Raw genomic sequence first — 12882 nt, forward strand, 5'->3', positions numbered from 1 at the left:
GTGCACAGGGGACCAAGGACTCCATGTTGTGCTTGAGTTTATTCTTGTGCTGGTGCAAAGCAGGAATGAAGCCAATTAAGTCATGCAAGTGAAAACATGGTACATTTGAGAAAAGACTCAGGCTTGGACTCTCCCTTCCCACACAGAAATCTGCGGCTGGTCCTACTGTGGTATCACCTGGAGGTGTCTCTAACGTGGTCTTTACTGCCTTACTCCATCCCTGAGGAGGAGACTATGCAGGCCTGTTTATAACCTTGCTCCCCGTGCCCCCACCAAATGCCTGTTCCAACTCGATAGATTGATGGCATTCGTTTCTTTTGTTTATGGTCCTCAAGCCAGTTTTCAACCCACACGAATGTTCATATGCAAGCTAGTTCGGATTCGTTTGCCAAGTAACATTTAATAAGACAGAACTCCTTATTGAACAGCCCAGCACAGGACACTAAATGCTTTCACTCCATCCCCTTATGTTATAAACTGTCAAGGTTTTCAGGGCAGATTTGTTCACTTCAAGCCTTCTGAGTAGTTTTGACTTCTGAGACCACTCTGGGTGCCTCACTTGGGATACCCCAGGACAGAGTTAGTTGTTTGGAAGACTATTTTCAGGAAAATTAGGGCCAGAGATCCTCATTCACAAGGATTTTTCAAATGCTGAACTCTATCCCCAGCATTAATGGAAAAGAAGAGAACTGAAGTCTCTAAACTTTCACAACATTTTGAAGTTGACTTGGGCCTTTTCAGCAAATCCATGAACTTGGATTCATTTGTCTATGTGCACAATGGAGAACCTCTTAGGAGCCCTACTCTCCTGTCCTCACCGGTCCCTTGGCCAACATCTGCCTCCACACCATGCCAGGTTGCACAGGGCTGACCTTTGGAAGGCTTCATGTGAGGAATTATCCTTTAAACCTCTGTGCTGTTGCCCACCCACTGCACTGACGACCAGTGCTGTCCTCTGCCAAGGAGCAATGTCAACCAGGAGAACATAAATTCCTGGATGAACCAGGACTGGCTGTCTTGTCTCTAAAATGTTGCAGAAGAGCCACAGCATTGTGTTCAGTCGCAGCATGCTGGTGCCTTAGGAGCTGTATCTTGGGGAAAACACAGTGCCCCAGCATTCAGAGGACCTGCACCTCACAGATCAGTGCCCCTCGCCCACAGCCATCTGGAAATGGAGAGCTGTGTCAAGTGATGCAGTCACCAAGGGAGCAGTAATGCTGCTACCAAATCTCAGCATGGCAAAGCAAGGTCCTGCTGCCCTGAGAGGGATCACAACAAGCTCATGGCCCTGCAAGCATTTCTCTCTCCTCCAGAGATCTCTGCAGCCGGCTGTGTCATGGAAAAACACCAAAGCTGCTCTCCCAGGAGTACTCTACTCCAGGCATGTCACTGCACTGCCCCAGGAAAGGCACTTTCCCATTGTTCCAGCACACTTGAACACAGCCCAGCAATGTCAGCACCCCTTGACACAGCAGAGCTGTCACTCCGGGAGTCAGACCCAGTGTCACCGCAGTGCTGCCTCTCGCAGGAGTGAGGTTGCCTTGGAGTGAGACCCTGTGCTGGACAATACCCTCAAGGCTGGATGTCTCAGGTGCCTGGGAGGTGATGTGAGTGGTGGTGGGAGCTCCAGCACCAGGCAGGGGAGCACTGGGGCCGTGCTGGTGCCCCATAACCCATGACAGCTCCACCAGCATGTCCACCTGCAGGGAAGAGGAATGGGATGGGGGTGTCTTCCCCAGGGGAAAGGGAGGAGGAGAGTGCTGCTCTGTTCACGTTGCCAGCAAACACGCTTGCATTTCATTCTGTTGTGCTTTTATGCTGCTTCTTGGCCTCCAGTCCCTTGAGCTGCAAGAGCTGCCTGGGAAAGGGAACAGCCTGCAAGGGGAGGCCACGGGTCCTGCGCCTGCTGTAACCGAAGCACTGCAGAGGCATGGCACTCCCCATGATGGTGAGTCCCTCGGCCCTCAGGGCCTGCGAAGAGGCAGGTGAAAGAGCCAGTGGCTGGGAAGGGGTCTGATCTTGCCGCTGTGCCCTGGAGCAGGAGGTGAATGGCAATGAACACCTGCCTTTGGCTGCAGTTTCTCTTCTTGGCATCAGGCTCTCGTGTTTGGATTCAAAGCGCGGTAACAAAGCCCTTGCCGGCGAACACATTTCAACATGTTATTATTCCCAGGCTGGCTTTCAAGATCCTCTTTCTATTCCTTCTGTACTGATTGCTCTTGTTTCTCTTGGCTCCCAGCTCTGGCTTTTCAGGCTTCATTAACTGGAATTTATTAGCAACTTTAAACATTCTTCCTGCTGCCAGAAAGAAAGAAAAGAGAAAAAAAAAAGAAAAAAAAAAGGAGAGAAACAAAGAGGAGAAACACTAAACTCCAGGCTGCTCGCTGTCTGTGTGAGGCCCACGTCTGAACACCTCTGTACCAGAGGGAAGGACCGGTGGGTGTCCCCGCAGCCTCTCTGGCCTCCGCTGTGTCCCCTGCTGGAGGCAGGAGGTGACAGGGAGCAGAGGAAGCCTCGCAGACAGGAGTGCAGACTGATGGACAGCCATCACAGCCCCATCACAGCCATCAGAGAGAGGTCCTCAGTGGTGGCACATTTTCAAAGCAAGCTTAGACTGAAGAATCCGGTTTCTTGGCAGCCTCCGAACTTGAGCGCTAATTGCATCCGCAACACCTTCCCGAGCAGCTTGCAGTACGAATTAATGACTAACAGGTCCCGGCACACCTGAGAGGCCCTTTCCCGTCGCTGAAAGGATGGGTAAATAGAGGCACTGGCAGGGAAAATCTTTTCACCAAGACCACACAGTGGGTGAGAGGTTTGAGCTGGAGCAGTCCTGGTGTCCTCGTCTGTGCCATAACCACTGTGCTGCCTCTGATCCCTTGTGAGACATGACCTTTTGGTCTCTGGGGGGAGCTGGGCCAATGCAGGGGCCAGAGGCTGGCTGGTCATCGTGGTGTGGCCTTCACTCTGAAGCCCCCTGCTAGCAAGCCCCCAACTGGGGCTCACCTGGATCCAGCAGCTCTCATTCACAGTGCTCCACGGCAGCCTGCAGGCTGTGCAGTCCGGCACATTCGTCCTCAGCATCAATGGGATGCACATGCTTCATCTACCCCTTTTGGCAGCTTTCTTTCCCCCTCCCACTATTCCTGTTCCTCACTTGAACCACAGCTGACCAGCCCAGTGCGTAAGCTGAGCCTTGAGTCCAGCTGATCTCTGACTTCCATGAAATTCTGCCTTCATGGGGAGCCTGAGATGGTGCTAAACTTGAAGCACAGAAAGAGGAGGCTCAGTAAAAGGAGACGTGTTGAAACACTAGCTCTTCGCCAAGCACTGGGACCCTGCAGCAAGGGGGCTAGAGCTAATGAGAAAGAAGACTGGCGGCAGCAGAGCAGGAGAGGAGCTATGAAGAGCTCATGGAGGAGGCAGAGGAACATGGACTGTCCCTGACTATCGGAAAGGATGGAGGTGACAGATCTGTATAGGTTCAAGGGCCAGGGGTGACAAGGAGTCTTTCAGATGTCTCTGAGGATTAGAAGGTAAAAATGCCTCTAATATACAAGAGTTTCCAGGGGACCTGAAAAAGAGTTTGAAAATCTGTGTGGAATTTGGCAACTATTTTTGGCTGAAGAGCCTGTGATTTTTTTTATTATTTTTTTTTCAAGCACCTTGTTTAAGGCACCTTTGCAATAAAGCTTTTCAGTTTTCATTTTGAAATGATTTTTTCTTTTCAAGTTTGACTCAAAGTAAAAGAGTAAATGTTAAGAAGCAATCCAAAAATGAAACGGAATATTTTATTTCAGGTCCAAGGAACTCTTTGGGGTTGACTAAAGCCTTAGAGCATCAGTTTTGGTTCACTCTGAGTTGAATTTTGCAATTTTTCTCTTTAGTTGCTGAGCCCTCAAGCCTGTTTCTGAGTTTATCATGGATATAAAGGGGAACATAACAGGGTATGAGGCAGGCTGGGACTCTAAGATCATCCCAAATCCCCAGAGATGAGAAATCTACTGAAAGGTTTCCGTCTGATTAAAGACAGGCAATTGCAGCAAGGACAGGCTGCAGCAGAGCCGTATTTATTGTCAGCCCTTCTCTGCCTGGAGGTCAGGCAGGCAGGCACACTGGCAGGTCTTCCTCCTCCCCAGGGAGCACTGACACAGACCCCCGGCCTGTCCCTCACTGCTCAGCAGGGTTTTCTGGTCTTCACTGACCCAGTAAGCTCCAGCACAGGCAGTTCTTCCATGGGGGGAGTGCACAGAAGACTTGGTCTTGTGCTACAGGTCACCCTGCCAGACCCAAGGGGATATGTTCAGAGTAGATGAGATCTGCAGAGATCTGAGCTATGAAAGCTGAACAAATTTCTGTTGGGGATGTGCAAACAGACAGGATTTGTTTGCTTGATTCTTGTGCACATCTTGGCATGGGAGTGATCCCATCCTGAATGTGAAGGTCCTGATGTAATGTTTTGGGATGAAGTTTTGGTAAAAAACATAGGTGAAAAGAGCAGGGGAAATGCCAGGTAAGTCGTCTCACTGGTCCATGACAGCCCTATGAATAATATATATGCATACACAATTGCTATCTAGATGTTGATGTTGAAAGGATCACATTTATTTCCTGATATCACATAAAAATCCTTCTTTCCTTTATTGATTTCATATAATTCAGTTGATTTCCATAATTAACTATATTATTGCTATCAAATTTAAGTATGAATTGGATATGAATAGATATATACTGTTGCAGTTTCCATTTCTTCTGCTAACTGTGGTGTTTTTTCCTACTCAAAATACCTTTGCTTTCCAAATGAGGGGTTGTGTGGCATTTTGAACCTCTAGTAAAATGTTCTTTAACAACTTCCAATTATTTTTCAGATTTTCCTGTTTAAATTTTTCCTCTTCATCTGTTTCATACATAATTATTTTTGGCTGCAGGAAGCTGGCTCTATTGGAGTCAATGAATATTTATTCATTGCTGGTTGAGACTGTTCTGTTTGCACATGACATGTAATCAGGACATGATTGCTTGCAGCAAGACAACCTTTAATTGTATACAACAGAGAACACGGTCTGTGTGTGTGAGAATCTGTACTATCCCCAGTGAATGCCTTGGGTGTCCACACTTCAACACAGATGTTGACAAAATGAAAGAGGAAGGCTACAGGATGGATGCAAGATCTTGGAAAACCCACCTCCCGGGGTAGCCTGAGCTGCAGAGCTAAAGGAGGATAAAAAAATGATGCCTGCTCAGTCTGTAGAGGGCTAATAGGATGGGGAATTCAGGTAGCTGGGGTCCTTACAAGTCTAATGAATACCAGATATAGACACGCAAAGATGATTTGAAAGAGCATTTGAAGCTAAAAACCTGTAGTAGGATCTGATAAGTAGGAGATTTGACCTGTTATGAGAACAATGAATGTTGGTATCTGGTCTGGTCTCTTTTGTCAATACCAAATGTTCAGAGAAGCAAGTCCTTGGGATGTGTGTCCACATAAGCATGCACAGATGTGCATGGAGAGGATTTTCTACTCATGCCAGTGGTGCCGGAGCAGTGCACACAGCCACACGGTGCAGAGGCTCAGGGCAGCCAGGTGGCAGCAGGTCAGCACGTCAGCCTGTGCCCGTCAGTGCCATTGCACAGCATTACAGGGTGAAGGCCATTCAGAGTCGCTCCACTACTGCCAAGAGCAGGAGCACAGGTAACAGAGTGCGTGGGACAGTGTTTGTTGCCTGTCTGCAAAATGCCTCCTTTCCAGGTAGTGCAGACAAATTTTCTGTAAGAAATTCTGCCAGTTTGGAAACTACCATTTTTGAAAAGTCTGTGTCATCTGTGGTGTTGGCTTTGAGGAATGATTCAGTAAGGTCAAAGTGTCTCATTCAGACGTTAAACTGTTGTAAATGTTATACATACAGTAAGTTTACAACACATACATCAAATGCAACATTAATATTAGTATTTCATGCTATGTAATAATAATGTTTTGAAGAAACTGCATTTTCCAGCTATTGTGTTGAAAGGAGCAACAGCATGAGAACAACACCTGGAGGTATTTCTCATGGTCAAGTGGAATAAGACCATACAGGTGCAATTTACCCATGAAGAAATGGCCAACCTTAAACTTTTGCCCCCCAGGCTCTCATTTTTGGGGCTCCCAAGGGATTCCAGTGGTTGCTAATGCTGGTGGTTAATTTCACACTTTCAGAAGTGGGGCCACTCCTTCACTGACACACAGCCACATGCCGATCCCTGGGGATTGTGCTTGTTGCTGTGCCTGAGTGTGCCTGCTCAGACCTCAGCGCACACCGGTGCACGACGGGACACCCCAGCCTCTAGGGCTGATTGTTTTGGACTTGTATTACCCAGGCAAAGCGCCCAGGACCCATCATGGCTTTGGTCTGCAGGTGGCTGTGAGGGGACCCTGTGTGCAGAAGGGTGAATGAAGCTTCCTGCTTTCTAGCCCTGCTCTGAGGTACATTGATCGTTTTCGCATAATGGATTCGTTCTTTTATTCTGGCATCTGGCACGTGCAGCATAGCCTAAAGTTAGTATCCCCACTCAAACCCCTACAGCTGGAGTAGCAATTAATCCCCTCCAGTGCCCAGCCTCCTTCCATCTCAGACTGTGGCTCCAGTGGAAGCTCTGGGGGTTGTTGTCTGAGCCCCAGGCACCCTCCAGCACAACCCAACCCCAGGCTCTGCATGGGGCCGCTCCATACTTACAGCTCCTCCAGGAAGCGCAGGTGTCGGAAGGTGCTGGGCTGCAGCTGGCTGATGTTGTTCATGCTCAGGTCTCTGGGGGAAGAAAGACAGAAGTCTCGGATCAGTCACGTTGTGGTTTGCACAGAACAAATCCCTATGCCAGGCTCTGTGTCCCCTCTTGGTTAAGAGGGAAAGCACTTCAGTGGAGAAACCCCTGCAAACTGAAAAGCATTAGCTTTTATTATTATAGCTTTTTTATATATTAGCTTTTTTTTTATTATCACAGCCCAGGTTCTGCCTGCAAAGGGATGGAGAGGAGTAACAAGGGATGGAGAGGAGTGGCATGACCACTGGCCACAGAAATACACCTTTGGGCCCAAGGAAATGCATTCTCACTCCGGTATATCCTCAATTGGGTATATCCTATTGGAAAGGCCTGCTGGAAACTGGAAAACAAACAAACAAACAAACAAAAAAAAGCCAGGAATGAGACCTAGGTCTGCCCCATGGGTGGCAAAGCCTGAGTTCAGGAGGCTGGGGGAATCTGTGTGGTTGTGCCTGTTTCAGGCTCTGTGATCTCCCGCTAGAGGCTTACCCCCAGCTGCTTAGGGTCGGACAGACCCTCACGGAGGAGGCAGTGCCAGGACCTGTGGGGTCTACAAGCCCTGCTTGAGCCCTTAGCACATATGTAGTCACTGCAAGCTGCTCACTGCAGCACTGTTGTCATTTTAGGATATAAGAGTAGCAAAAGTCCGCAGCAAACAGTGCATTAGGCTAGCTGGTAGTTGAGATAAACAAACAAAAAAAAAACACAACAAGGATGCTTTTGGGTTCTGCGCCTCTTTAGGGGGTCTGATACTAAATTGCTGCAACCCTGCCCTTGTGGGCAGCTGACAGTGAAGAAAACCATGCTTATTAAACAAGTCTGAGCAAGCTGTGTCCAGATAACTGCAAGTGAGCACCAGGTTTCAAAGCTGTGAGGAAAAATGAAGCTGAATTAAAAGCTGGCAGAGTTAAAACCAGTGGGAACTGAATGAGCCATATCCCCTACCAAGCAAAGCAATCCGAGTCAAATGTCATCTAAGGCTCTGGGTAGATTCCTGTGAGGCGGAAGGGGCTATTTTTGATCATTGTGTACAGATGGGACAGCGCCTGGCTCCATCAGTCCCAGTCTAAGAGGCAGAGACAGAAAAGTGTTTCTCTTGTGATATAAGAAGAACAAGGCACACACATACACACACACACAAAAAAAAAAGACATTTTACTTTATTCTTCCTCCACTAAATCTCACAGACCTGTAGGAATTTTCCTTGTTTTTGGACAAACGCATGAAGGATTTGTATGAAGGACAAGGACTGATGCTAAGCTAGAAGCATGAAGGAGAAAAGCTTCCCTTAGCAAACCCCTGCAATACCAGAGGGACCTCTCTGAGCTGGCTGCTATCTGTGCAAATTTAACATGATGTGATCTGCACATCATCATTTTAACTGAGATGCTGCAGACCCAACATGTGAGACATGGGGAAGATCTAAAATCTCCCTTTACAGTTTCTCTGGAGATGTGTCTTGTGACAAAACCATGCAGTTGCTCGAGTGCTATTTGAAGATACTCCAGGCAAATATTTTTAAAATTTTTTTCCTTATAACTTTTCTCCTCTTCAAAGAAGTGGTGGAAAAATCCCTAATAATAAAAAGAGAATTCAAAGATCTTTTGTCAGAATGAATGCAAAAATAGTTATTGTCCTTATTGTTCCTTATGCAACTCTACATTCTGTATTTGGATGATCCTGTGATATAATAGAAGGGTTAAAATACTATTTTGTTCTGCTTCTATTTTTATTTTTAAATCCCTAAGGGCAGTTGCTACTTAGCACCCATTAAAACATCTTTTTTTTCTACATCAAAGTGTCTCTTGTTTATGTTGTAATGAATCAGTCTGATGTTTTGACATGTTGTGAAACAATGTAAAAGTAATGAAAAATAGCATAAAATGAAAGACTATGAAACAAAACACAGATCTGAAACGTTCAAGATCTCCTTGAAATGCGGAGGCCTATTCCTCAAGCTGCCTTCAGCTGGCAGTGTAGGGAATACTCCTTGCTCCCAGCAGGAGAAGACACTTTCCTGGCATCGTGTAATTCAGCCAGGTGCCAGTGCTTTCCTGGTCCCGCTGGGGACAGCAGCCGTCACGGACAGCCTGTGGTACAGCACAGGGAAGAGTTTGGGTAATTTTATTTAATAATCTCTGATGTTTTGGGTGTTTGGATGCTGTGGTTGTTTGTGGTTCTCCTGCAAGACTCAAGCACAACGCATCTATATTTACAATACTAAAAAGAGGAGTTCCATAGTGCAAACCTTGGATGTGAGCTGCTTGACAATGAAAGGCGAAGCAAAAAAAGACTCAGCTTCAGGGCTGCATTTACCATGAATTCTCCAGTGTGATGCCCACAGAGCCCCCACGGAGCACCTCTGAAGCAGCAGACGTCCCGTGTGAGCTGGTGTGTTGGAGCGGCCCTGGTGTGAGGAGAGCACAGAGGGGATGGTGTGAGGACAGCTGATGTGAAGGAAGATGGTGTGCCTCCAAGGGCTGGAAATGAACTTCCTGAGCATGGTCCTGGACTCGATGATTTTGCTAGCCACAAAAGCAAGAGATGTTTCTCCATAGGCTGTCCATGCTTGTGTGAAAGCAGAGGCACAGGATTCCTGCCTGCAGTGTTGTGGGAATAAATGTTTGACTTATTACTCACGTAAAGATGTTGTTGACTTATTGCTGTGCTTTCCCAAGCTCATGTTTTTCCTCTTAGTAATGTCTCTTGTGTTATGTACATCCCCAGTGCATGTAAGAGTGGAAATGCTTCCTGTCAGGGTAATCAGGGAAGCTATTTATCTCTTCAAGTGTTTGGGGGTGGTTACTTCAGGCAGCCACATTTGGTTCATTTTAAAAGGAACCCATGGTATTTGAACCTTGTTGGGTATTTTCTTTTTCAGCAACATCTGGCAGACGGGTTAGGGATTCATGGGCTACATGGATGACAGACTCCTCTGACCTTTCTCAGGTCTGCCAATGACTTTGGCTTTACAAAACAGCTCTCTCTTCACTAGCATCTACAGAAGTCAAACATGTGTTGGGTTACTGGTATCTAAGCATGGCTATTGCCATATGCACTGGTGAAGCCACCAAACAGCTAGGAACCATACCACAGCAGGTATTGCAGGAACCCACAGTAAACATTATTCAGATCCCAAAGTCCCTTAAACTCAGAATCAGAAGGGTAGAAGAGGAAAGAGGGTGCTGCAGCTTCATCCAGGCTTGCAAAGGAGGGCTAGCAGAGGAACCGTCCAGTTGCTTGTCTTTGGGTTCATGAGGCCACAGTGCATTGCACTGGGACAACCCATAACTCCCTGCCCCAGAGCTTTCCTTCTCTTTCACCAGCAACTGGCCTGTCTGTCCTCTCTGTAAGCTACCAAATAAAAGCAGGAAACCTTTTGCTTCAAGTCATTTTGTGTAGCTGTGTGTAGTATGAAATGCCGACAGTGAAGTAACACAAGTTCCCAGAACCGAAACGTGGTTCTGGTACCACCTACATTCACCCATTGAGCACCTCTTGCATTAGGTGTTAAAGTTACCTGTGCTTTCCAATGGCACTGCACCAAAGCCATCAGGGCTATAATTAGTGCGATTTAACACCCCCCTACCCCCCCTCCTTCCCCAACTAATTCTAAACATTTATTGTAAGCATTTCTAACTTGTACCTGCAGGAAAACTGAGACACAGTTCATGGAAACTGAGCCCATGTGATTCAGCCTCAGACCTTACAACTCTGGCCCTCGAGGGGTTCCTTAAATTATTTGCTTTGATGTCACCTTCTTTCATGAACAACCTTTGATTATTCACTGATTAGCTGATCTTCCTTACCAAAAAGTGATGTGACACACAGCATGCTTTGGGTACTCCAGTAAGGCTGCCTGCAATTTCCTCTACCAGCACTATGAGATGGGTGCTCGAGTGTTTTAGTTCAGGAATGATACAAGATTTAAAGATCAAAGGAATTTATCTTTGGCATAATTGCTCTGGCAGGTGGGATGCCAGCCCGTGGTGGTGCTCCAAAATGGGGAGCCAGGGATGTCCCTGCCGGGAGCAGCATGGTCCCACCAGGCTCTGTCCTGCTCCGGTGAAGGTGGGACTTCTATTTGTGGGACCTTGTAGTGTGTGCTCTTAGGCCAAAAGGGAGGTTTTTCAAGTTACAATATGGGGGCCTGCATAAAGGTCACCCTGCAATACTCGTCCGAGGTAGGTCTAAGCATTGTCCCCAGTATGCACCTCTAGGGGCAGCAGGATAGATGTCTCCCTCAGACTCAAGGTGTCTAAAAGCTAGCCACAAAACTGGGGAGAGATGAACCCTTCCCATAAACCTCTTCCCAAGCTATCGGCAAAGAGTTTCCCCAGAGATGCACTCTATAAATTAGCACCAGCAGATGTCAACAGACCTAAAGTAACACAGGATGAGGCCACGCTAGAGCAGCACAGTGAGATTGTGGCTGCTCAGCCAGGAGGGTTTGAAGATGAAATCTGCAGTGATATGGTTTTGGCTGAGGTCAAGCACATAACTTTCAGAGGCAGACATGCATCTGGTTCAAGATCTGTGAAGTGCACATGACCACAGAGAGACGCTGTTCTCTTGGAGGCAATCACGGGGCTGGGCGAAGACATTCCCCAGCCATTTCTTTCTTTACCCTGAAGGAGCAGAAAGTCTGGTCGTTAGCTTCAGTCGCCTAAAGTGCTCTCCATGAGTCCCTCTCACTCAGCATGATGAGAAGCATGTGTCCTCCTGCCATGAGAGCACAGCGGTAGCAGCAGATCTTTGCTCTACAAGGTTTCTGTAAGCCTGGCATGAGGTTCAAGGGGCAGACCTTCAGGGACTCAGTGGCAGAGTACACTGTGGGCTCTCATGTTCTTTCATATTTGAATGAAATCCCAGGCATCTAGCAACATCTGGCAGTGAAGACAGACATTGCCCAAGCCACTGGACAGGATTTTCAGTATTCAGGGAAATAGACCTTGTGATCCTCTTTTGTAAGGAGGCAAGGTCACTCCAGAGAACGTATCTGACTGCTGCCCTCAGGTTCTGAGCCTTCAGGAAGCTACTAAGAATCCCAAATGGTGACTATCTTCTCAAGCCCTAAATTGATCTTCTATATCAACATCTTCACATTTTTCAAGAAGTTCAGGATACTAATGTGATCTCTTCCCAGCCTGGTCTCAAGCCCAGCTCCTCTCAATGTTGGTGCTGAATACATGAGTTCCTGGACCATAAAATAGAGCTTCCTTACACTCAGGCACTTGAACAGAAATTTTTAAGATGATTGTGGGGAGAAGCTAACAACCGGGTGTTCTCTCGATTAATTGATTGCACAATAACACATTAAAGCATCCCAGTTCTGGTCCAACAGTACGATTTCTGTGGGAGCGGTATAAACCACACCAAAATTCCCATATTTATCCCAGAAAGGTCCAACACTGGACCTGTTCTTGCAAGGCATGAAGCACTCTTGTCTTGCTGAAATCACTAGGAGATGAGCAATGTCTCTATCTATCTTCTGGCCACTCTCATTAACATCCAGTAAAAAAAGCACAAATAAACCACCCTTAAAAAAGAAGCCCAAAGGCAATAAATGACGGTTTTAGAAATTCTTCAGATTGTACGAGAGTGATTCATAAAGGTTCTTGTTATCTCCTTTCCTCTGTATCTCGAAATCTCCAAGGTCACCACAAAATGCCTGGATTGCTTGGGGTAAAGCTGGGGCTGCCGACAGAATGGTACTTGGAGCCATACAGCCAGCTGAAATTTTTCCTAAAAGCCTGCAGGTTGAAAACTATGTTAAAGGTAGTCTCCATAAAGAAAAAGAGAAAGGGAAGATAAAGAGATCAAAGCAGTAAGAGCTCATTTGCATTCCACCATATCTGGAGGCACCAGCCCTATTTCAATCCCATATCACTGCAATAGGCAAGAGCAGGACGTGTTTTTACTCCCACCTCTCCATGTTTGAAAATAGATCAGTCATCTTAGATCATCCCCCACGTGTAGGCCCTATCCGAGATCTCCACAGTGTTTCAATAATAAAGACTCCACCAAGGCCAGTTTGCCAGGGTGAGATTAAGCCCATCCCTACACCAGCAGATCTTCAGAAGT

The 12882-nt window shown here is 46.9% G+C and overlaps 1 protein-coding gene across 2 annotated transcripts in view; it reads right to left on the reverse strand.

Annotated features, from left to right (window-relative positions):
• Positions 1-12882, reverse strand: part of LGR6 (leucine rich repeat containing G protein-coupled receptor 6) — a 137606-nt gene that overhangs the window by 79067 nt on the left and 45657 nt on the right. For both annotated transcript variants that reach the window (XM_040535507.1, XM_040535506.1), the window contains exon 2: positions 6714-6785. In XM_040535507.1, the coding sequence (XP_040391441.1) occupies positions 6714-6785 (72 nt within the window). The remainder of the gene's footprint in view (positions 1-6713; positions 6786-12882) is intronic.

This window comes from Cygnus olor, chromosome 24 (assembly GCF_009769625.2).
Source record: "Cygnus olor isolate bCygOlo1 chromosome 24, bCygOlo1.pri.v2, whole genome shotgun sequence".
Taxonomy (NCBI): Eukaryota; Metazoa; Chordata; class Aves; order Anseriformes; family Anatidae; genus Cygnus; species Cygnus olor.